Here is a 26,759-nt window from a genome sequence, read left to right on the forward strand (position 1 = left end):
ATACAATATCCTCCTTAAACAGGCTTAAAGGGTTTGAACCTCCACCTTCAGATGAATTCAGGCCAGCTGAAATCATTGAAGAAGTAACGCAGTAAGGAATAAAGTAGCAGCACTCTAAAGGAAATGTCTGGTACATTAGTGTGTTTTGTGGTTGGTTTTAAAACAGCCAACATTTTACTGGAAATTTTCTTAGGTCTGGAGAACACTCATTTATGGGGAATCTGGCTCTGGTAGCACCAGCAGTGGCCATCACACAATGAGAGGGATTTTTCAGATATGGCCAAACCTCATTTTATGAGGTGCCTGTTTGCAGTTAATAAAAGAAGCTCTTAAAATCCTTCATGGCTGTAACTGGTGATGAGGTGGCTGCTGTGTCTGGTGATAAGGACAGGCCCAAGGGAGCCAATGGCCTGTTACAATATGCCTCATTTTCCCTGCTTGGAAAAGTTAAGTGTTTTACTGTATTTTTGTGCTGGCTTTGTTGTGTTTTGGTTTTTTATTATTATTATTTTGCCTAAGTTCTAATGAAAAAAACCACCAAAAACGCCAAAACAACTTTCAAAACAGGTACATGGCTACTGAAAAATTAGAAGACTCCAACTATTGCAGGAAATACTGTAAGGCATCCTATACATATATATATATATATGTATCAAATTTCCACAGAAGACAGGGATATAAGAGCCCTCAAGAGATTACCTTGCCCTACCCGCTACAGTTAGGCAGAACTAACAAAATCTGACCAGTTCTAGGCAAATTTCTATTTAGTTGTTCTTAATAATATAAAGTGAGGCTCATTCCACAACCTCTCTAGGCAACTTGCTCTTGTGCTTCAGTGCTCCTACTAACAGCAAATTTTTAATGCTCTTTTTTTCACTGCCTGCTCAAAAAACCCATTTAAACCTATTCTTTTGCTGCTCCCTCTTACACACAGGCTCAGCAACCCATCTCTGAAGACTGCTAATTCCGTGGATGTCTTCTCACATTAAGTGGAATTTTTTCATCATCCTGTATAGGTTATTTTTTGGACTTCTGTGAGGAGGCTGAAGTTTGAAAGACACCAAGACTAGAAGACTCAAGGCTGTTCTGACCATTTCTAGAAGACATGATAAAACTGAGAGAAATTTAATACTGGAGTCCACTGAGACAGCACCATATAAAGAGTTTATTATAAGTCATTGGCATCTTAGACTTTATATGCTCAAAAGAACATGAAAAAAGAAGGTACATTCAGAGCTCTGATGGGCACAGGTGGTATGAAGAACCCAGTCATACCAAGATGACATAGGTGGGCCTACAAGAAGGACTGATAACTTGTTGAAGAACGGGAACTGCTCTTCCTGACAAACACATGCTAAATTTTGTCTTCCACTCCTCCCTGTATAATAAAAATCATGCAACTGATGAAATTGCTTCTCAGGGTGTTGATAGCCTTTTCTTTCTGGCACTTTTTCTTTCTCATTTAAGAACAAATTGGTTGGGGGTTTTTTTGACTTCTCATGTAGAATCTTGAAACGATGTCATTAGAAAGTTTTATATAAAGTGCCACAATTAATCTATTGCTTCTTCTACTAATTTGTATAAAGGCCATGATCCAAAATGCACTGTGGTAAATTACAGTCTTTAGATAAAGCTTAAAGAGTTTTAGACCAAGTCTAAAAACAGGCATGAATTTAAATTAAAGCAACTGAAATAGGAAGCATGAAAATATGACAGAGCAGCATGTCTGAGTATCAAGCATATATATGCTGAAGCATTTCTGTATTTTCTCATATGAAATGTTCACAGGGAAACATTTTCACAGTGGGATTTCTTTGTTTTCATCTGACCAGGAAATCAGCAAGAATAACTATACTTTAATATACTGCTTAAGTGACACTTATCTGCTGTGTACACATATTTATTGCTGAGTAAATAAAAAAAAGATGGACAAGGGTAAAAGACTCTGATATTCTACTACTCTCATGTTTAAAGAACAGTATGGAAACACTATGTAGAGGGGATTAAATCTACAGCACAATGCGACAAGGTTCAAGTAACTAATGAACACTGATGAAACTTCTGATTTCACACTAGGGAGAAAATAAAGACACCTTTTTTAATAATAATAATTTAGCAATTATCAAGGAAAGATTTTCTTTTGTAGTAAACATTATTATAACTCTTTCATGAGACTTTCCTCCTTACTGAAATTATGCATACCAAGTTGTAAATTGATATCTAGCTCATCAAGACTTTCTGCCTAAGTATTGATATTAGAAGTACTCAGTACTCTGAGCTTGGAATTTATTCGGTGAGAACAGCTTCAAAGCTGGAATACTGTGGTATTATAAATAGACATACTGCTAGTAGCATTTGTACAGTATATCCTTCCCATACTTTGTAAAACCTAGGAAATATCCTAAAAAACCCACTGGAATATACCAGCTGTAGATTTTTTTTTAATATTACTTTCTTTATTACTATGTTTAAGGCCTCGATCCAGATTTTGACAGGCCTAGACTCAAAAGTGTCTGCCTTCAGCAGGAAACATCTCACATGCTTGTACAGCATGTTTGTGGGTGCTCCTGTAATCCAGAAAATATTGTAGTTCCTGTACTTGTGTGGTAATCACCTGAAACTCCATAAAAAATGCCTATCATCTTTATTTGAATGACAATTTTAGATAAATTTGATTAACTGAAAAAAAAAGTTGAATGAGAATTCTTGAGAATCAAGAAATTCTGTTTCAGATCCATCAGCACAGACTTGAAATCAAATGGTCAGTTTCTCTAAAACTTTTAAGAAACCTAATGTAGACTACATTAAATACAAAGCAGAGACTAAACAATCATGAGAGCTGCTGGAAAAAAAGTGTTACTGGTTTAAAAAAAGGAAAGGCAAGAAGCCTTATTATCTGCCTTAGCCAACAGAGCACCAGTGTATTCAAGAAAGCATTAGTACTGGACATTCTTCTTTAGACCTGTTGCATCCTTTCAATGAAAGATTAATTTAAACACAGCTTTTACTGAACTGTCTCAGTGGCTTGACATTGATTATTTCAGCAGGAGACAACCCATTACCCAGTCTGGTCAGCAGGCAGGTTACTGTCACAATTTTCCCCTTTCTGTACAAAATCTCCCTGTCACTGCAAATTACCCAGAGCATCACCTTTGTAGGTACGACTTCTTCACTTGCCTGACATTACTCTAAGTGTTTCTAAACTGATTTTTACGCACAGAATATTATGGCTAGTAATTCCTTACATTCTCCCAGAGCTCTTCACTGATCTCTACTGAACCCTCCCCTCCATCGTAGTCTTTCAGCCTCTTGTGCCCACTTTCACTCTGTGTTCTCTTGCTACTGACAACTCCTTCACTGCCATTTTTGTGGAAAACCCTTCTATTCTTTCCTGCCCTTCAGTCTTCTCAATCTTTTGCCTCCACTTCCACATTTTACCTTGGTGCAACATTACCCACACTCATAGTTCAATCATTTCTGATGACTTTACTGAAATCTGTTGGCCTACTTCCTTCTATCAAATCCACACATAAATACACATGCCCAACTTTTCCTGAGTGCTTTAAAAAACTTTTCCCTATTCCGGCTAAAATGTTCTGCTAATTTTGTTATTTCTTAACTTTATTCATTTTTGTTATTCCCTGTCACTGTCTACCATCATTTTTGCTACCTTTTTCACAAAACTTTCTGTTCATTTATCTCTTCCATACGAAAGCACTCTATGCTACCATTAAAATTCTTGCCTGTGCCCTGATATTTTTTTATTTCAGCTCTTTCTTGACCTTCTCTGTCTCACTCCCTTTTATTTTCTACAGATACTTTCCTACATTTAGTAAAACCTTATCCTCTGTTTATTGAATTGATTTTGCCACCCATGTCTTTAGATCTATCCGTAATTCACAAAACCAAACTTAAATTCTTTTATGGTCCCAGGTAGCTCTGTTTTCTGTCAGGTCCCAGAGGTCTAAGACTCATCTTTGATTTCAGAAAATGCTAATAAAAGTACAGTAGAACAAGTTGGTCTTAACACAGCTATTTATTAAACATGTAATGTTGGTATGAAACTTGCAGAATGGACTAATGTGCAACAATAAATAAATAACTTGAAAATACATTGACCTGCTATCAGATAGATAATGCTTGAAATACAGAACAGTATAAATATACTGCAGTAACTTGATAAGCTAGTTTATGGATTTTCATCTTGGATTTCACTAGCATGTCTGCTTTCAATTACACAGATGAAAAACAAGAGTTTAACATCTTGCACTTCCCTGATTGTAATAAAATTTCATGTCTGAAAATGGACTATTAAAAAACTGAAAACTAATCTAGAATCAGCACTCATATTTTAGAGCTGCAGTTTCTGACAATATAGGATTTTGAGGGAGTTTTTATCTATGATAGTGGGAAAGAATACATAGATTTAGCCTTTTATAAGTCCTGCCCCCACCCATATACTTCTTATAAATGTACTGCTATAAAAGCACACATAAAAATCATGATCTTAAAATAAAGCTTCATTCCACAAAGTCAGTGGAACATTTTTTTTTATTACTATAAGCTTGCCCTGAAAAGACATGTTTCCAGATGTTTAGTGAGTTAAATGGTCTGTACCTATAGTACCGAGACATGTCAAAGTCACAGCTAAAGAGAGGATGAACTATTCATACATTGACTGGACATAATGATGCCAATAATTAATGTTTTCCAGTACATGGTAGTTTACATCATAAGAAAAAAAATTTTAAAAAGTTATAAAAAATTTAACATTTACAATAAACTGAAGCTGAATTATAAAACTGACAAGGTTTATAAGACCTATACTTCTGCAAAAAATGATGTGTGTATCTATCACACTAGTCAGCTTCAGTGAAAGTAGCCCTGTTTTTTTAGAACACAGACTTCAGTTAATACATACTGATGATTTGATGATTCCTAAGTAAGGAAAAGCAAATGAAGAAAACTGAGGGTAACAAGCTTAGGAGGAAGCTGTATTTCAGAAATATGTTTCCTAGTAACTTGTCAGCAGTATTTCTAAAGCACTTAGGAGCTCTTTACCCCAAGCCCCTTTCTAGTAGTCATACAGAGGAACACAGACTTTCCCCCCAAAGAGCCTGCACTTAGACACCATGATCTCACAAGGTAATCATTTCATTTGCCTGCAAACACAGATGGCCATAGGAAATAATGCAGGAAAGACTTTTCTTACTGTAGTTACATTTACTAATAATTATTAAATTATTAATTACAATTAGTCTTAATTAATTCACCTGACCAGTCTGCTCTTCAAAAGGTAGTGTCCTAAGCAAGGATCCCCCTCTGCTTTTAGACATCTAAATCTAATTTTATCCAATGTACTGTTTGCATAATACTAAGGATGTAGAAATTCCAGGTGAAATTAAGAGCATGGATCTTTATTGGAGAATTAAAAAAAAAAAAACAAAAACCCCACCACATACCTTTATTGAGAAATTTGGCTATACTTTGTGTTAACTAAAAAACTGAACTAATAAATTAGTGTGAACTAAAACTTGAACTTACACCTCTAATTAGTTATCATTCTTCTAAAAAGTAGTCCAGTAATAAGGGATCAATGTAACTACTATTACAAAATTAAATTATTTACTGTTTTACAGTAATATCAAATGCTTAAACCTACAAGGTCCACTCACTGTGACACATCAAAGCCACAGTGTTGCTGATTGACCCTGCTGTCTGAGAGAAAAGTAGGAGCTATAGTGGGATACTGGCACTGAATGTTGCTTTTCTAACCTTCTTTATTCTGCCCTTCCTCCTTTAAAAGGAGTGGCTAACATTTCTCCATCAAAAGCAAATATTTTAAAGGATATTTGCGGCAAGTGCTTTGCTATATGAAAATCTAGGAGACAAAATACTGTGACTGTCACAAATAGTTTACTTCACTGGCTTTTGATTGCCATCGTTAGGGCCAGGCCAGAGGTCACACCTTTGTAAATGTTTACTTAGGGTATAGTACAATCAAACCTCAACTCTGAATGCCCCTCTTGGGGTCAACCTTATAGAAAAAGTCACTTATCTGTTAGCTATGATAAATTCATTATCACCATATGAAAAGTAGTTTCTTTGTCTCATCTTACCAGAGTATTTGTGGTGGATTCCTACTCTGAATTAAACCAAAATAATAACCACTTTTTATACAGTATTGAGAGAACAGAAGGGGAAACGCACAGTACGGAAAGAGAGCCATGGCCCATATCCAGATCTCAGCTTTCAAACGCGACCACATCGCCCAGTATCATTCATAAATGTTTCACGTTTTGTCTTCAAAAAACCTGCATTCCTTCCTTTGCTCCACCATGCTTCCTGCTCCACTGAGATTTCCAATAACTGCTGATCCCTTTTCCCATTTGGAAAGGGGAGCATCACTTGGTTCTCAGCCGATCAGATCTGACATCCCTCCTGACCACCGGTTTTGGGACACATCTCCTTCCCAGTCGCCAGTCGCCCTTCGCGATAGAGGGGCGGACGGTCGCGGCAAAAGCCCTGACATGTCGCGACTCCTGACATCCCGGGCTGCAAAAGCCCCGAAGCCGCCCCGGGGCGCTCGGACGGCCCCTACCTCCAGCAGCCCGGGGGTCACCCAGCTCCGGGGGCGGATGAGCTGGGTGGGGAGCGCAGCCCGATCTCGCTATGGAGCAACTCACCAACTCCCAGCGGCAAAGTCCGTCCCGGGGGAGAGCCTCTTATCGATCCTCTGGAGCAGAGCGAACCTGCCCGGGTGCCAGCGGCCCCAGGAGGGTGGGGGGTAGCGGGAACCGGTGGGAGCCGCGGAGGAGCCGGTGCACGCCACGCCTTTCTCCTCACTTGAACGTGGCAGCGGCGCTTTAAAGCCTGCCCGGGACGTCCAGGGGCACGGGGAAGGGGGGGAAATCAGGGGAAATCCCGTCGTCCCGCTGCCCCATCCCCCGTGGGTCTCGGCTCGCCGCCGGGGGCTGGAGGGGAGCGGGTACCGGGTACCGCCGGGGCAGCCAGCCCGGGCGGTCGGGAAGCGCTTCGCCGCCGGCAGCCTCCCGGCCGGTCGGGACTGGGCCGGCTCCCCGCAGCCCTCCGGAGCACCCGGGACCCCTCGGGACCGCCCGCCCCGGGGGAGCTGGCGGAGGCGACGGAGGGGAGCGCGGCGCGGCTTGGCGCGGAGCCGCGGACCCCCGCCCGCCCGCTGTTGGTCTCGGATCGCCCCGGTACCGCTCCTCGCACTTACCTTGGCCGCGGAGGGAAGGCAGCAGCGCCAGGAGCAAGAGCAGCCGCAGCGGCCGAGCCCCGCCGAGGTTGTCCATCGGCCGCCCGCAGCTCCCCGCCGGCGGGAGCGCTCGCACCGAGCGGGGGCTTGGCTCTCCTGCAGCGTCCAGCGGGCTCCCCCCTTTTCCCTCGCTGCTGCTGTTGCTTCTCCTGATGTTATCCCAGCCGCCTGAGACCGGTTGGAAAAGTGCTTGCAGGAACCCCCCACTCGGTGGGCTTTACAAAGATTTAATTCACTGCCTACCCGGTTAATTATACAGCCTGCAAGTGCTTAGCAGAACAGAGCCGCCACCACAGCTTGGAGGCAGAGAGACCCTGTTGCTTCTGATACCCCTACCCCTTTCCTCGCCACCCCCACAGGAGCTGTAAAACAGACTCCCTTCAGCTCGGAAAACTTTACAGATACTCAGCGTGAAGCTAGGGCCGGCCTGACGGATTCTGTGAAGGAGAAAGGCAGCGGCTTCTCTCGGTGCCAAGTAGGAGAAAGCCACAAACAAAGGCAAAGCAAAGGAAAACAAAACAAAAGAAACCACCTAGCAGAGAAGGAAAGGTTTAACCTCTGGAGGGCAGATTTTTTTTCTGCCCTCATTCGTGGTCTTGCCGTGGTCTTGGATTTTACACCAAGAGAACTTTTTTCAGTAAAAAGGATTTTTAAAGGAGAGATATTCTAGAATCTTTCAGTAAAATTCACGGGGGGGAGAAAAATCCCTTCTTTCCTCCTCCTTCTCTTAAAAAGTCAGGATGAGAATTTCACCCAAATGAAGCAGTTAGCTCTGCTCTGTCTCTCCCCTCCTCCCCCCTTTTTTTCTCCTTTTTTTTTCTTTTTTCTCCAACCCTCCTTATCTTATTTAAACAGGAACACAAACACTGATAGTGGCCAAAGGAAGAGCTAAGGGTTGAAAGCACCCAGTTGGCTATGCTGTTGACCAAGATCTTTAAGATAATGTGAGGGATAGTATTTGCAGGCAAATGTGCATGGAAACAAATGGAGAGTTCATCACCCCTCTACACTTTGCCCTCGGTTTTACTCAGAAAAAACAGCTGGAAGTTAGTTTGTGTTTACTTGTTGTTCCACATGGACTCTGATTGGAGTATTCCTCTTGTAACTACTTTATAACTCAGCTTTTTTAATATCTGTCCCCAAAATGTCCAACTGGAAAAAGTATTTAGAGCAGTAAGAGTTGAGAGTGTGCGTGTTTGGTTCTGCAGCAGGTTACTTGTTCTTTTATTTTCTTACACAAGAACATAAAAACAGCCCCATGGCCAAGGGTCCAACTAGACCAATTGCCTGTCTTCAGCAATGATAATAAGTGGTCACCAATGGAAGAGTTGGAACAAGGAAAACACATGTGACAATTTGCCTAACTACCCTCCCAGCCTCCAGCTGCTTTGAGTTTGGAGCATTTCCTCAGTGGAATGTGGTTTCTGTGCACTTAATAGTCCCCAGTGATTTTATACTCCAGGTGTGAGTTCTTGTAAACCTTTATCATCCAAAATATCTTTTAGTAACTGCTTTTGTGGATCTACCACTGGCTGTGTGAAGGCCATTTCCTTTTATTCCTTTTGAATCTGGCTCCACCAACCTTCTCGTGGTGCCTTCTAACTCTAACGCAGGAAGACACATCAAAGAAATGACCCCTGTGCACACTCTTGATGCCATTATCATATAACACCATCTCTTTTTGATTACTGTTTCTTCTTTTGGTTTTGATTTTCTCTGTTTTAGAGGGCAGGGCATCTAGAAAAGGGGAAGAAGGGTGGAGGGCTGATTTTTATTTAGGTGTATTTTTTGCTTGGTTCTTCTACACATGCATGACTATTTCTGTCTCTTCTTTAAATGTCCCAGTTCAGTTTACTAGGAACTAACAGCAGTTACAGCAGGACCTTGGCAGTGTTTCATCACAACCTCCAAGCTACTGTTTTTCACATCTCAGACAGCTGCAGAAGGCAGCTACCAAAGATCACACCTTGTCTAAAGTTTGCACCAATTTAACTGAACTGATGGAATTTCCTCTGTAGAAACCTTGGATTCAGTTCAGTATTGGCTTATTTCACTGCACTTTAAATCCTCTCCTAATTGATTAAATGGGGGTAGAAAGAAGTTCACCAGTTTGACTAAAACAGTGTAAAGTCATACATAATAGCCTGTCCACACATGGAGTTGCCCTGATTAACACCATCTGTGGACATTCTTACTCCAGAGTGAGAATTCCTTGTTCCTGCTTAGTTTGCCACCACAAGCTGTTTACCAGAAATAAGGCAAATTCAAGTAACTGTTTAAGAAATGTTTCTAGAAGCTATCATTATTATGGTCATCTGCAGATCTGATAAATGGGTTTTTCCTTGGTTTGGGGTAGGGGTTTTTGCATTGTATGAGTGAACATTGCCAAAATAAATTGGCACTCTCACCTACGATCACATTCAGTGTCCTTGGGTACATGTGATTCTGATTACTGTCCCCAAGCTTTGTAGTGATCTAAGCCATGCACTCTGGGCTCAATTCAAAGCTTCTGGAAGTCAATGGAAAGTAAAGACTCATGAGAGGGAACTTTTTGCATAACCACATTTTTTCTTACATCTGTTTGCAAAGGCCCTGTAATCCTTTGTGTAGCTTTTAAAACAAACAGAGTCTTTAATGAGAATATTATTTTTACTTCAGAAGAATAAAAATCATTTGCAGAAGCTCAGATTAATGGGTAATGACAGTAACAAATCATTGTGCAAGTCATTTTCAAGGGTCTTGTTGAGAGTATATACACACAAGTGAACTCACAAAGGATTTTAAACTAACAAATGGATTCTAACAAATCCATTACCATCTATGGAAGCAGGTTCACAGTTGTCATTTGGCTACTTAGTTTTCATGGGAACAGGAATTCTTGAGATGGCCTGAATAAGCCTATGTAAGGACATCAACCCCTGCCTAGTGATCAAAGATGCCCCATAGTCCCAGCTGTTTTTACTGCAGCTCCCAAGCCCCGTTTTTTTTTTTTCGTCCACTACCTGTCCCAGGAGCTGAGCAAAGGAGAGGGAAAAGACTATGCTCTATCTTTCCCTTTTTTCAGCATGGATGTTGCAAGTAATAAAATAGATTCCTCTAGAGCTGAAATCTACACGTAATTACTGAACGGGAACTCCTTGGCCCCTATGGCAAAAAATGAAGCTACTTTTTGGCTCTCATTAACGTAGTGTGCCACATTGAAGATGCATAAAAAGACCAGTTTCCTTCTTAATAGGAAGAATACTTCACCAGATGCTATGGACACACAAAGATTAAGAAAACCCTGTGTTGATCTTACCATCTTCCACCATAAAAACCAGACCCCAAATTCTACAGTAGGCAAATCCATGGCTATTGGAGTACAATGATGCACTTGGCTTTGCTCCAAACACTAGTATATGCAAAGTACAGTTGGCATTTGCCTCATTTCCTGAAGAAAATAGTTCCTAAATATTTTCTGAATTAAAAAATAATGACGATTGTAAGGAAGACCTCTGTCCAAATGACATGTGGCAACAACGTATTTTAATACTGGAAGTTTGGGAAGCCTTAGTTTTTAGTATCTTAATACTGTGAATAGATTTTTCAGGTTTATGGGGCACCATTTTGACTGTCTTGCCTGTCCTGAGTAGTATTAGCAGGTTTTCCACTTGAACTAGAACACAAATTTTGTAAGGAAAACTTGTTGGAGTCTTCAGAAACAGATGCACCACAATTCTTGGTGGGTTTTTTTTTAAGCTGTTAGTGGCATTACAGATAACAATCTTGCTTATTTTGAGTCTAAATCAATCCAGTTTGGTTTTTAATAGGTCTTTGGGCTTGTATTCATACTAAAGTTACTGTCACTTTGTACTGAGTGCTTTGCACACCATCAAAGCACCTTAGAGTAGTGTAGCTGGTGGACACTTGATAGGCATCTAGCATGTACTTGTTAGGAATTAGCTTGAAATAAAACCTCCACATAGATAAATCACTTTGTGCCCACACTGAAGGCTCACCTTCATTCTCAGATCCCAAACTGCTGACTATCCACACCAAATGGATAAAAGCCTAAGTCATGCCAGGCCCTGGATTAACAAATGAAGGCAGGAGGACTGAGAGCCTCCTCTGTTCCATAGTGTGTATGAAATTCTGCCTCCAAGTCTAGTCAAGAAGGCTGACCTACCTACCACCTTCATGCCATCTGGGTAGTGATGCCATTCAGTAGCTGAAGTCAAGCAGAGGAACTGGCTCAGAACTCCTTTCAGCATAATTACAGTGTCAGCTGAAATTCATAACCATTCTAAATTTGGACTGCTCTTTATATAAATAATGTTACATATATAAGTAATATGACATATATGCATACATACAAGCTGCTTAAACCATATGGCTGGCATTACAGCTGCTTGTAGCCAAACCAGGGATCTACCTGGGCTCTATGTTCCCAACACCTAAACACTGTTAGAAGAGGGTCAGCTCACTTGATAGAGCTTTCCTTGTACAGACAAACTCTTTCACTGCTATATTGGTCTCTGAACATTTTTTTTTACTCTTTGCACAGATTAGTCTGTGAATTCCAAGGCAGAATATAATGTGGCTTTTTTTTGTGTTTTTTTTTTTTTAATAAATATTCCAGACTGGGACTCATAACCCTGAGCCCTTTTCAACATCACTGCTTTGACATATTTTGAGTTTTTACCCATTTTTTGGAGTTCTTATCTATTTTGTAAATTCTGGCTACATTTTCTTTTCTTTCCTGACTGATTAAGAAAATATATGTATAGCTATCTCAGACACTCAAAACATACACGGGTTTTCTATTAATATGTATAGGGTCTGCTTCTAAGACAAGGAGGAGTTTATTGGGGTATAAAGGAATGCTTTGATGATCCATGTAATTTCCCTTATGGCATTAGTTGTAGAATTCAGGAATAACTCAAGCTGACATTCATGGGGTATTTCCTGCCTCTCCTTCTAGAGATGCATCCTCCCAGCCTCTCAGATCTCCCCCTTCCCATAAATTTCCTCTCCCCTTCTGGACTCTCTTATGTCACTTAGGGCACAGCTAGTCTTATGCGTGAATAGATAAAGCCTTTTCCAGGACCTGAGACTTGGGAAGGCTGATTTCTGTTTGGGTAAGCTGGAGAGCAATGTGAGTCAGCACAGAGGCATTGAAAGGGACAGTGGCATCTGCATTGGCCCCCAGAAATCTAACAACAGCAGGGATCAGTCATTACTTTAGCTGCAGTCTCTCAGAGGGTGACAAATTTGTCAACCAGCATCAGTACCGATGGTTATTTTCACTGTTGAAAAAAAAAAAAAATCTTATTATGAAGGGTGGGGAAAAAACATCAATAAAGTAAATGGCTATCCAGGCCTATCCCTTCCTGGCATCTCTGAGCTCCATCCCCATCAAACACAAATAATATCCAAGTATGTGGCCAAAATGGTCTTTGTGAAACAGAAAACATACAAGTGAATACAAGACATTTCAGGTTTGCACAAATAGAATTCCCGAGTCTGTTGTATCTAAGTTTCAAATGAAGAGCACACAGTTTTTTATGTTCCCTTATGATTACTTGAAATAGGCAATGAAACAATCAAGCAGTGCTATTTCATTATTGGGTAATGGATTTGATGTATTATTAACAAATGTTTTTGTATAAGTTTAATAAAGAAAGAAGCCATCCTATCCATCTGCAAACAGTCCCAGCCTGCCAGAAAACTTTTATCTTAGCAGTAGAAGCTCAGTATAATGTAAGCAGATAGTCAGAGGAAAAGGTATGAACCCTGATAAAACTCTACAACAAATTAATGTATACTGGGTTTTCTCCTTTTCCCTCACCCTCATAGACACCCTCTGTTTCTTAGTCTCAGTTTCTTTAGCACAGGTTCCCAAAATTTGGTTACTCATGAACCACATCTTTTAGACTCTACAGCCTTGGGCTGTAATATTTTTGTCCTAGGAACCCAAGACCATCCTTGGTGGCCTGATCATAGAACAGAATCATAGAATCGTCTGGGTTGGAAGGGACCTCAGAGATCATCAAATCCAACCCTTAATCCACTACTACCATGGTTACCAGACCATGGCACTGAGTGCCACATCCAGTCTCTTTTTAAATATCTCCATGGACAGAGAATCCACTACTTCCCTGGGCAGCCCATTCCAATGTCTGATCACCCTCTCCATAAAGAAATTATTCCTAATATCCAACCTAAACCTCCCCTGACGCAACTTGAGACCGTGCCCTCTTGTCTTGCTGAGAGTTGCCTGGGAAAAGAGACCAACCCCCACCTGGCTACAGCCTCCTTTCAGGTACTTGTAGAGAGTGATGAAGTCTCCCCTGAGCCTCCTCTTCTCCAGGCTGAACAGCCCCATCTCCCTCAGCCTCTCCTCATAGGATCTGTGCTGGAGTCCCTTCACCAGCTTAGTTGTACTCCTTTGGACCCACTCCAGGACCTCGATATCCTTCCTGAACTGAGGGGCCCAGAACTGGACACAGGACTCGAGGTGTGGCCTCACCAGCGCTGAGTACAGGGGCAGAATCACTTCCTTGGACCTGCTGGCCACGCTGTTCCTGATACAGGCCAGGATGCCATTGGCCTTCTTGGCTACCTGGGCACACTGCTGGCTCATGTTCAGCTTCCTGTCAATACAAACTCCCAGGTCCCTTTCTGTCTGGCCGCTCTCAGCCACTCTGTGCCCAGCCTGGAGCTCCCCATGGGGTTGTTGTGGCCAAAGTGCAGGACCCGGCACTTGGCCATGTTGAACCTCATCCCATTGGAGTCAGCCCATCTCTCCAGTCTGTCCAGGTCCCTCTGCAGAGCCCTCCTGCCTTCCAGCTGATCCACACTCCCCCCCAGCTTAGTGTCATCTGCAAATTTGCTGATGATGGACTCAATCCCCTCATCTAAATCATCAATAAAGATATTAAACAGAACTGGGCCCAACACTGATCCCTGGGAGACACCACTAGTGACCGGCCGCCAACTGGAAGCAGCCCTGTTCAGCACCACTCTCTGGGCCTGGCCCTCCAGCCAGTTCCTAACCCAGAACAGGGTGCTCCTGTCCAAGCTGTGGGCTGACAGCTTTCTCAGGAGGATGCTGTGTGAGACAGTGTCAAAGGCCTTGCTGAAGTCCAGGTAGACCACATCCACAGCCTTCCCCTCATCCACCAGACGGGTCACCCGATCATAAAAGGAGATCAGGTTGATCAGTCAGGACCTGCCCTTTCTAAACCCGTGCTGGCTGGGTCTAATCCCTTGCCCATCCTGCAGGTGCTGTGCGATTGCACTGAGGATGATCTGTTCCATAACCCTGCCAGGCACTGAGGTCAGGCTGACAGGCCTGTAGTTTTCTGGGTCCTCTTTCCGGCCCTCTTTGTGAATTGGTGTGACATTCGCCAACCTCCAACCATCTGGGATGTCTATGCCACAAGCATATCTTATTATCATCATACACAGGGAGTAGGGCTTGCATTTACACAATGCTTACAGAATTCTGAACTGTGGGAAGGCACCTTAATAGATATTAATTTAAGTTATTGTAGTGTAGCAGACTGTTCGGAAGAAGAATATTATAAGCTTACCATATTTTTCTGGCCTACAGAAACTGGCTGACATTAGGGCTCTGTGAAATTGGTAGGCTCTGTCTTTTAATTGGATGGGTGGTTGGATCAGAATATCATTGCAGAGTTGCCAAAGGAAAGCTAAGCAGATTAGCCATATTAAGTGAACATAATGGATTAAGCTGTTCCATGCTGCATGTACCCTGTGGCTCCCAGGTCCCATGGCAGACATTTGCATTTGGATGTACCACATCGTTAGCCACAGCCCATGTAGGTGAGGAGACTGGCTCAGTGTCTTTGGAGAGAAGATGTAGTATAATTTAAGGTTTGCATGAAATTGATTTTCTGTCTATCTGTGACTCTGACACTCATTTCTTAGCTCCTGGCTGAGTTCTGGAAGCAGAGGTAGCAACAGAATTTAGGATCCATATAAAAAAAATGCAAACCAACCAGTCCTGTACTACCCATTTTATTCCAGAAGAAACTTTCCTCCCATTCTTGTTCCTTTTGACTGTGATATCACAACTGTCCTTAGAGGTAGTCACAGAGTTTTGGACCGAGTCAATGAGATATTCATGCGAGAGGGAAGAACAGCCCCAGTGCAATGTGTAAAAAAGAGGCTATAACACACCTACACCAAAGGGAGGTAGAATAAAAACCCTCAGTCTATTCTCAAAAATTATGCCCTACCTCCCTGATGTCCCCCCATGTTGTAACTATTTAGGAATTAATTATCTGAGAGAAATGTGGCTGCTAAACAGCAAGTTTGTGCAGACTTTACAGAGCTTCTGTTTCCAGCTTTGTCTCTGACTTAAGAGATGTCTTTTGGCAAGATATTTACCTCTTTGTGCCTCATTTTGTCTATAAGAAAAACCTGATCTGAAAAATGTTTTTACCTCCATAAAATCAAGCAGGCTGCATGAATTAGCTGGTATGAAGTAGCAACCTGGAGCCATTAACTTCTCATGGGTGTGGTATGAAGTAATTTAGGCCAATTTTCACTTTTCTATTTCCCCTTTTTAGAAGCAGCATCCTACATAGTACTCTGTATTTGAATACGGTTAGTGTTCAGAATAGCTTTCATATTCTTTTCTCTAAACTAAGAAATGTACAGATAGTCAATTTTCCAGCTGAATAGGATATATATGCATATATATATAAATTTCTTTGATAGGTATTCCATAATTTGTACTTTACTTCTGAAATGTTCCACAAAAATACAGGTCAGTCATGAGGATTTAACATGTGTATGTAAATAATTGCTTCATTGCAAGTCAGAAAACAAGATTCTTTCAATATTTTAGATTTCCCATTAAATAGCGGTATTCAGGAGTAATATAAATTGGGTCTTAACTCTTCTAAAGCAGATAGCTAGGAAGAGAAGCATTTGCCAAATCATTAACATGAATCAAAAAAAAAAGGAGTTTCTTTATTTGTACCTTTCACTTTTTCCCTCAGTTTATGCAATATACTGTATTTAATAGCTCTGCTAAATGCCAGTGAAATCTTGGCTCTATGGAAATCACTGGCAAAGTTCCCACTGACTTCAGTGGGGCCAATACTGCTATTAACTCTTCCCTACAAGAAAAATCCAGGTTGTGAAACTGACCTGCCTCTGTTAAGACCACGATCCAGATTGCTTACAAGTTGAACTGACCTTGTACAATTACTAAGGCTGTTTTTCTTGAGAATATGCCAAATGTTTGAGACAAAACTAGCATCATAAATTATCCCCAAACTTCTACGCTGGAGTAAAAAAAACCTTTTCACTTTACAAGTGAAAGCACCTATGCAGACTTATATCTTCCAGTGGCTTCAGTGAGAGTTTGGGTTGGTTTTTTTTTTCATAGAAATTGAAAAATCCATTCTTAGTTTCAGAATGAAACTTGTGTTTCTTATATGCACACTGATGAAATGTTTTGCCTCAGGTCTGACATTAAACTATAAAGACATAAAATATACAAAACTTGGTGAAATATTAGTATTTTATTTTGTACTTCCTGAAGCTATCAGAGTTAAGGACGATTTAAATATATTTTTACACCAGATCATTCATTACTATGCTTGGTGTGTTTCAACTTGCCTGTTTCCATCAAAATATAAAGCTGATATTGTGAAAAAAACAAAACAAAACAAAGAAAAAAACCAACAAAAAAACCCCCCAAAACCCTAAAGGACCTATGTGCATAAAGTACAGAGACACAGAGATAACATTTCCACACCTCACATCAAATACTTAGCAATTTACTTAAGCTACTGAAATTCCTCCACTCATGTTGTTGTAACATGCCTTGCTTTTCAGATCAGTCCCATGTAGCAGCAGCAATACCAAAATCCAACACTTCTTTGTTTGCTTCACTCCCTGCAGTCAGGGTGTGAGCATCAGCCATATCTTGACCTTATACTGCACATTCTAGTATTAGCTACACATTACAGGCATGATTGGTTTGGTCACATTGTGGTTTATATGAGGCATTGTGGGCAACTTAATTCTGCCCCTGACTACTTAAAAAAAAAAAAAAAAATGCTGAAAGGCAGAGCCTGGATTGTCACCAGCCAGCCAGAAGAAACTCAGCATCAAACATATAACTAAAGATTCAGCAACTTTGTCACAAGAGCAACAAAACACCCAAAACTCCAACCAGGGAGGGTCCTGTTGGGTGATGCAGTGAGTGAGGATCTTCCATTCTTTGGAAGTGCTCTGCTAAACAGTGGATGCAGACACATATTAGAGGGCATTGAACAAATCCTTTCCGTAAATCCTTCTAGCCTCTTGGATGAATTTTTCTTTTGAACTCTGGGAAGTTTTGCAAGACAGTACTGTTGGTCTGTTCCTAGGGGAAAGAAATCTGACTGTTTGCTCTGAACCAGCAAAGCTAAGAATAGTTTTAACTTTGGAAGCAACTGCCACTGAAGTAAATGGTAATATTTCTATTGGAGTGCTGTAAGACTTGTTCCCATGAGATGGTATGTAGTCTGATTTCAATATCACAGAACACTTCATCACTTTAAAATAGCCTTATTAACTTCAGTGGGATTACTCACACACCTTAATTTATATATGCCCTTAAATTCTTGACTGAACTGGGTTATATAAAGTGCCCTAAACAGAAAAGCTCACTCATGCTTTTAATTTTCCAAAGCATATTGTGGGAACTGTAGTCTTTCACTGTTTTTTCTCAAATGCTGCTTAACAGCTAGCACTTGCCAGACTCCATCATGGAACACAAGAATCTTTTTCACATCCACGCAACTCATGCCTCCTGTATTTTCTAATAGCTCACACAATTTGAGGTCCTTTGATTTAATTTGCTGTTACATTAATCTATTTCGTTTTTTTTTTTTTTTAGAAAAACCACCTTTAATAGAAATCTTTGTAGATTCTCTCCTGCTTTGCTGTTCTGTTTCTAGTAACAAAATCCCTGCTGGAACTCCTAAATTTTTCACTGCCAGTTTCTACTCAACTCAATACTGTGAACAACAACATGAATAATAATAATGTCAGCAGTGCTTTTATATGTCTAAAACTGAATTTGGAAAGGTGAAACAGTCTGTTTCTGATATTCTGAGTTTATTTCTTCTGTGAAGGAGGCAATGACTGTTTTGTTTGTTGTTTTGTTGTAGTTTGGTTTTTTTTTTAAGAGCTATCTAGCTTGTCACTGACCTTGACTTTCTTGGAGAACAGGCACAGAGAGTGTGTTTGTATCTCAGGAATCTGTGTTCCATGTTCACTGTAATCACGAGTGAAGACAGAGTAAATAGGGACTTGCAGTAGACTACAGGCAAATACACTGTCACATCACCATGACTCTGGCTCATTGTATTAGCTAAATGTGAGCTGTTTCAGGCACAGTTATACGTGGTAAAATCCCTCCTGGATTTGATGGCAGAGGCATTAGCTACATATTGCTAGAGTAGCTGGCACTATGGCATCCCATTTGTAAGACAGACCCCTAGATATTGCTTTGATATAAACGGTAACTAATAATAGTAATAACAGCATATGTACTTTCAATAAAAGATGGGAAACTCTTTTTGATCCTAGCCTAAAGAATTCCTTTCATCTGTTCTCTCTTCCTGCATTCCATGGCTCCTCCTTATACTATATACTTAATATTTGCCTTAGAGGCCAGTTAAAATGCTTGAGCTTTGAACTGGGAAAGTTGGTATCAGCTTCTCACCAGACTGAAGGCCTTAGATATGGGTGACTAACTAGAGATCTTCTTGCTGGAAGGATAAATCTGCTCTCAAGAGCCCAGCCAGGATGGACATGAGGCTTAATTGTGTTTGTGACTGTATAAAGTCCTCATTATGATGCTAGCAGGATAGCAAAGGCAAAAAAAATACTTAGCAGGAAGACTTTATCAGCTTTTATACTGCTCTCAGCATGGGTTCTTTTAAGCTTGTTGTGAGTATTCATAGTATTTTATGAATGTTTTCCTGGGGTCTTATGTCCTATATGACCCTTGTGTCCAGATATCTGATGACAGAGGACCTTTGAAATATCTATTCTTAAAAAAAATTTAATATATATAAATATATTAAACAATATATTGTCCTAATATACATATGTCCTATAATATAATGTCCTAATATAAAACCTAGAGAAAGATTTTGCCATATCTATGAACAACCAACTATAAAGCTTTCATTTAAGAATACAGCCCAAGAACAACAAGACATTTGTGCTTTTCCTTCATCTCAGGCTGTTGTTTTAATTACTTGATACCTGGTATTCTTTGTGGTTTTGCTATTTTTTTTTTTTCCTTTCCAATCATTATGATGATTGCTTTGGCTATCATGGAACCATTGTATTCCACAGTTATTCTCTCCTTTTGTGACACACTGCTTAGTAAAGTCCCTTTAAAGTTCCTTTGTTCTGTCCAGAGTACTGCAACAGGGCTTTGTTTACAAGCCATTTCTTATTAACAGGCACAGTTGAGCAACACATACAGCAGCCTGCAGCAGTTTTTAGTTATACATTATGACTGCAAAGGCCATATACTGCTCGAGAACCAGAATACACATCTAATGGTTTCTGTCTGTCTATTTCTGTGCGTCCCATGTGACACTGTTCAAAATTTATTCTTTTTATTTTTTTTTTTCCCAACATGAAAAAATGTTTGGCCAATGTGAGTTTGTCTGGTTCACATTTTACTGTTTTTGTACTACTTTGGCATTCCCGTTTACCACCCAGGTTATATTTTATTTGGAGGCATTTTCATGGTGCTTCTCTCTGCTTCAGAGGACTCAAATAAAAGTGAAGGGAATAACTGTTTTCCATTATACACAGGGCAGTGGACTGACATTTCTTTTGCAGTGTCACATACAGTACATAAAATGACACATATAATTACATTTATGCAACGAGTTGTTTAAGCACTCTTAGTTACACAAGAGCAGGATATCTATTTTCTGGGACACACAAAAAATTATTTAAATTTACTTAAAGTTTCGCCTTCTCTTTTGATACTAGTACATATGAAAAGAACCCAAAATTACTTGTGAAATACCATAAAACTAAGTTTGAGCATGTGTTTCTGTACTTGTTTGTGTATTTATGTACATATGCATACATTCTGTGCTGGCCTGGTTCTTGCATCAACACATCCCCAGTGTTGATGTTTAATGTCTTAATGCTTAAGGTTTAATGTTCAGTGTCTCTCAAAATGAAGAATTCTTGTTTAAAAGCCCATTTGTACATTTCAGCAAGTTGGATGTTTTTGCCTCAGAACTCCTGCACTCCAGCCATCATTTCAGGGAAAGACTGAACAGATGCATAGTCTAAAAACTTATCCATGGCATGAAGATAAACAGAAGTGATATCATAACCACAAATGCAAAGGAAGTGTAAATATATATATGTCAAGATTCGCAACTGTGAAATCCTCTTGGCACCACTCATTTCAAGAAAACTGTGCCAATTTACAACAGAAGAGGATTTCTAACTAAAGTTTTGATACTTAGACTTGGAAAAATACCAATCACTGTAAAATCAGACCTTTAACACATCATGATCTAAAGCACTAAAATTAGCTGTAATACTTAAAAATACTCTGACACTGCTTGTAAAATCATATATAGGACTTGGATTTAAAGCTCTTTCTGTTATTACATTTCCTGTCTCCTTTTTTTATGTTCTTTTTTTTTTTTTTTTTTCCCAGAGTCAAAACTTCTTAAAGCCTCTGCTTCAAATGAAAGAAAATCTGGTCCCAGATGTCACTAATTGGGAACAGGTTGGCAGAGAGATTTCAACAGAGATGCCTGAAGTTACAATTCATCATGTGGGATCTGACAGCAGTCTATTTCACCAGGCTCTTTCATTAAGTTTGTATGATAAGAAGTACCACACAAAAGACAGAGGGTACCTTAAGTGGGAAAACTGCATTAATATACATATTTCTAAATGCTATTAGTGTTTACAATATACTATATCCCAAGTAGACATAGGTTTTTTATGTGCACAGATTGAAAAAGGAATGCATTGATCAAAGTATTTTGTTTTGCGTATCAAACAACCTGTTGCTTTCCTTATGACATTTATAAAGTGAATTTAAATTGAAAGAGTTAAGTGTCCTTAGGCAGCTCATTAGTTAAGGAACATTTTAAGAGTAATTTTCGATAATAAACAAGATATTTTGAGGTAGAAGAAGGAGTAGAGGGAATTGTGGTTAATTATGATATAGTCTTGGTTTTGCTGCTGGAATCAGCAGGAATTTTGCCATGAATTTCAAGGGTAGAAGGATCAAGCTAACTGCAGCATAGCTGCATTAAGCAAATGAGTGGAAATACCTACTGCCCTCAGGTTAAAATAGGTCATACTTAATTTGAAACCTACTCTTATAAAAATAACAACTTATTACCAACGATCAAGACAGTTTTGTACAATTATATGCAAGTTCAGTCCAAATACCACTTCAATCAACAATTCTTAACACATCTCAACTACTTGAAAGTTCCTGATGTGGCTTACTATGTGCTAGTTATTTAAGAAACTAGCACTTGTGCTCAAATAAAAGTGTTGAATTTGTATTTATAAGCCTTTTTCCCTACAATACAATGTAACAATGCATTGAACCTACAAATTCTGACATGCTCCAAATTACAGCATTTTGTGAGCCTTACTCTCCATTGTCCTGAGTCTGATGTTAGTCATTAACACTGGTGCTAATTGTAAGTAAGACAGAACAGTAATGAGCTTTTTCTTTCTTTGCTTTGTTTCAAATATATATAAGCAGCTGGGCAAGAGTTAGGTCCATTTAAGTCTATGGCAAAATTCTCCTTGACATCATTGGAATTAGGATCCAATCCAAGTTACGTGAAACATCTTATATTGTGGAAATTACTTTAGCCATACTCAGTCCTTCAAAGAGGATCAAAACAGGCAGTTGATATGTACACATATGCAAATTGGCCGTATATTTATTATTCCAGGATGTCAGCTGTTAATGTGTACGTTTGTTTCACTCTTAATTTCATAGTATTCTGTTTTTTGAATACTTTATTTGAGTACTACAGTTGAGATGCAATGGTGCTGAAAATAAAGGTTGTAAGTAGTCAGATGCCATTTTCTTCTCTGATACCATTTTTTACAGCTGGATCCCTAGCTCATTATTCATAATTCTCATTATTCATAATTATTCTGATATGCAGTACAAGAGAGTTTGACTCTTTTTCCTCTTGTACTTGACTTTGCTCTCACTGACATGTACTGTGATCTATTGTGGGAGCCAAACAACCTCTGGACATTGAAGAATGTATAATCCCTTTGGAAGCCTTTGCTCAGAAGAAGAGAAGATAGAACTTAAAACTGAATTTCAACAAAAATTGAGTTTTTCACTCAAAAGAAAATAAAATTAAAACTAAATGTTTCATTTAGTGCAACTGGCAGCTGCACCTGTACTCTACTGTGGAGTCATCTTCCTGTTGGTTGAAATGATTCTGTAGTTTTTCTGTTTCCTTAATGGGTTTGTATAAAGTCTCCAAACAGAGGAGCTCAGAAGGTTTAACAATGTAGGTGAAATGCAGAAAAGCAAACTGCTGTCTTATAACAATTGTCAATTTTCACTGGTTTGTTTTCTAGGATATTTCAGGATCTCAAGGGATGTGCCCAAAGTATCATTTAACACTGAGAACATCATCAGCGTTTAGTGAGGGAACAGAATGGCATCCACCCTGACCAGTGGCAGGAGTGTCCACTTTGGCTTCTGGAAAGAAGAAAAGGAAGATGACAGGAGTTTCCAGATCTGACTTAGGTTATGTAGCCATACACCTCCACACCAGACTGAGACAGATTTCACTGCTTATCCCTTCACTAGTAGTTTTATGCTATTGTAACAGTATTATTTTCAAAATCCTAAACTTGCATAAATCTCATGAAATTGAGCAAAAAAGAGGATTAACTGCTGTAATAGCATTAAGCTGAAGTTCATAATATAAAATATACTCTTCTTAAATCCATGGAATTAATTAAAGGAAATATTGTGGTGGGCTGAATTTTAACCTAATGCATATGCTTTGGGAATGTTCATTCATACATAAATCCTCAGATGAAATACTTGAAAGCGTTCAGATCATCCTGGACAGCAATATTCTTCAAGATCTGTTATTTTGAGGTTTTAGGAAATACATGCATCAAGGAACCACATAATTTCAGTCTTAGGGATGGAAAAAAACCCCACTAGTTTTCAGAAAAAGACATTCTAAAGGGATACAAATTCTGGAGTGTTACGTGAATCTTAGTGAATCAGCAAATGCAGAAGGCTCTATTCTGCTTGAACAAAAACCAGAATATGTTTATGGAACAGTCATCTTTCCTGGCAAATCATCATTAACATCAGCTTGGTTTGAACTCACTTTGGGGATGAAAATTTGAAAGAGTCTCATCTTGTACTGAAAGTATGTATCGCAGAATAAGAGAAAAGATGAATCCTTAATTAAAGTGCAAAAGTCAAGATAATTTTATCTGGAGTCACAGCTCTCTAATATTGCCTCTGTGTTATTCCATTCCCCAGTTTTCAAGGACAACAAATAGAATGAAATACCTAAACCTGGCTGCAATTCAGTCAGATTTGGCATCCAGGCTCCCTTAATATTTTAGGAAAATATCAGGTCTAAGTTCTTACTTAGATATCTAAATAGGCTAATTACACAGAACACCACATGCCCAATTGCAACTGGGTGAGTTTGGCCTTCATTTAAAAAAAAAAAAAAAGAAACACTATTTTTGCTTCTTATATTCCCAGCATTTTTATATTCCCAGCATTTCTTATATTCCTATATTGCTCAGCACCTGGACTTGAGCAGAAGAAATAAGGCTCATATAGGATCAGAAATGCACCTATGGATTCAAACAAGGGGTCCACTTTGCCCAGTATCTTTTTTCTTACCACAGTCATAAGTGGATGCTCAGTGAAGCACAACGGGGAAAAAACAGACTTGACTTTCCCTTCAGTAGTACCTCAGTCTCCAGTTATATTCAGGTCATGCAGTTTCCTGAGATGAATGGAGTTTTTCTGTTTAGTAATCAGTAGTGGATTTCTTTCCTAAGCACTTGTCTACTCTTCCCTAAAATACACATAAATTTGAGAATCTACAGTGCCTTTTGGCAAGCAGTTCCATGGGTCTACTACCCTTTGCGTAACTAAGTACCATATTATATTTGTTTTGAAGTTGACTTAGCCAGGTTCATGTGCTGGTCCTTAGTTTTTGTATGAGAAGAGACAGTGAAGAGCTGATCTCCATCAGCTGTCCCCATGAAGGCCAGGATTCGGTGGATCTGTCACCAGTTCCCTCTAAATCACCCTTTTCTGAGTTAAAAATTACTAGCCTGTGTAGTGAAATGAGGCAACCAGGTGCCACTAATTGCCAGGGAGTGAGCATGAGCTTGTGTTAAGCCCACCTGTGCCTGATTAGGGTGGACCCCCGCTGCCCATGAGCAGGACCAGGGGGCCAATAAAAGGTATGACACAAGCTCATGCTCACTCCCTGGCAATTAGTGGCACCTGGTTGCCTCATTTCACTACAAGCCTGCTAATCCATACAGAAACTCCATACCTACATCATCTTTTTTCTTTTCTCTGAACATTTTCTGGTTTGAATATACTCCTATCTGAGATCAAGGGATCAGAAAATCCACAATGTACCAAACATGGTTGAATTATAAATGTAGATGATGGCACAATGCTGTGGCATAATGGTGTGCTCTGGTTTGGTTTCAGTCCTGAAAATGCATAACAGTTTTTGTATCCTTTGGCTGTCATTGAACAATGATTAATTTTTTAAATGAAACTAAAGATTATAACCTCAAAATCTTGCTCTTGAGTGTTAACAGCTCATGCAGTTTTCCATACGACCCTGGAGGATTTTTTCACCATGTGTATCACTGCATAGCTATCTACACTTAATTTCAATTGCCATTTCATTGCCCAGTCAGTCAGTTTTTATAAGTTCTTCTTCAGAGTCTTCTTTCTACCCTGAATAACCTAGTATCTTCCACAAAATTTTAACCTCAGTGTTCACCTCCACTTCCAAGTTGTCTATGAGTATGTTGAATAGGCTATATCCTAGCACAGGTTACTGTTGGACCAAATGACGACTGTCCATTGGAAAGTTGACTTTTGCACTTACTCTCTGTATTCATTACTGCAGCCAAGTCTTCTGCTATGCAAGGACCTTCCTTTTTGTTCTAAATTCTTATTAATTTTCTTGAATGCTTTCAGTGAGGGACTTCATTAGCTGCCTTACGTATCTGTACAGACCATACTGCCTGGAGCAACATTGTCCACATATGTGTTGATCCTCTGAAAGGTCACCCAGAAGGCCATAAAAGCAGAACTTTCCTTTATAAAAGCCAAACTGAGTCTCTTATGTAGATCATACTTAATAGAGTTTCCACTTATTTTAGTCCTTATTTTGTCTTTATAACAGAATTCTGCATGGAACAGATGACTGCACTTTATAAACACTGAGCTATTAATATTTCCAAACCCAAATAGGTGATGTTTTTACAAATATGGAGCAATAAGGCAAAGATCATGGCATTCCCAGTGTAGTAGAAATATTTCTAATTAGTATTTATATTAAGGGTAGCTACATTTGTAAAGATATTTGCTAAGGCATTTAATTTTTTCTTAATTCAACATGAATTAGCATCTGAATATATGTAAAACTGCACCATGTAAGAAAAAATTGGAAAGATAATTCTTTCTAGAGGCCAAAAAAAAAAAAAAAAGGAAAATATTCCTTAATAAAATTTAGGACAGCAAACTACAGTGAGAGGTGAACACAGAAATGGAGGACAGTATAATAGCAAGGCAGCAGTATCAAAGGAATAGGTTTTTTCATAGTAACTGAGCTGCTAACACCTTCTTAGTGAGTATTTTCAGCTTTTTTCTCTTTTCAGTAGTAAGTAATTAACCAAAGTAACCTTAGAGTAAATTCAAGGTGTGTGAGGAAAACCAGCAGTAGTAGAACAGCCACAGATCAGTGTCCTGTCTGTAGGCAGGAGGTAGGTATGGAAATACCTACAGCAGTTGGTTTGTTTCTCCTGTTTTAATGAAGACTGGTTTATTACAGATCTTTTGCAAAAAGGAATTGGTGCAAGATACAAGGAGTAAAGAACGTGAGCAAAGAACATGAGTTTCTGAAGCTGCTTTGTTCCCTTGTGTTGGTCATAGCCAGAGTCTGGGCAGGACTGAAGCATGGAAACCATATGGTAACCTTCACAAACACCCTGAAAACACTGTTGTGAAACCTGCTTAAGACAGCAAGGAGAATGATACAATGACAGCATTCTTACTGTAAGTTTTGTCTGCATGGATGAAAGGGGAAGATACAGCAACAAGATGAAGATCAGAGTATTTTAGGGGCAGTTGCTGGGTATTTGGCAGTAGAAGCTGTGCACATCAGTGAAGAACTTTTTGGCC

At 39.5% G+C, this 26,759-nt stretch overlaps 1 protein-coding gene across 2 annotated transcripts in view; it reads right to left on the reverse strand.

Annotated features, from left to right (window-relative positions):
* The window catches only part of FBLN1 (fibulin 1), an 82,966-nt gene extending 75,156 nt beyond the window's left edge, over positions 1-7,810 (reverse strand). The window contains exon 1 of one of the 2 annotated variants that reach the window (XM_030463872.1): positions 7,241-7,806. In XM_030463872.1, coding sequence (XP_030319732.1) covers positions 7,241-7,316 — 76 coding nt within the window. In that variant the 5' untranslated portion in view covers positions 7,317-7,806. Of the gene's footprint in view, positions 1-7,240 lie in introns of both variants that reach the window. The other variant, XM_030463877.1, reaches the window with a different exon arrangement.
* Between the last annotated feature and the right edge of the window lie 18,949 nt (positions 7,811-26,759).

The sequence above is a fragment of the Calypte anna genome, chromosome 1, assembly GCF_003957555.1.
Source record: "Calypte anna isolate BGI_N300 chromosome 1, bCalAnn1_v1.p, whole genome shotgun sequence".
Classification (NCBI taxonomy): Eukaryota; Metazoa; Chordata; class Aves; order Apodiformes; family Trochilidae; genus Calypte; species Calypte anna.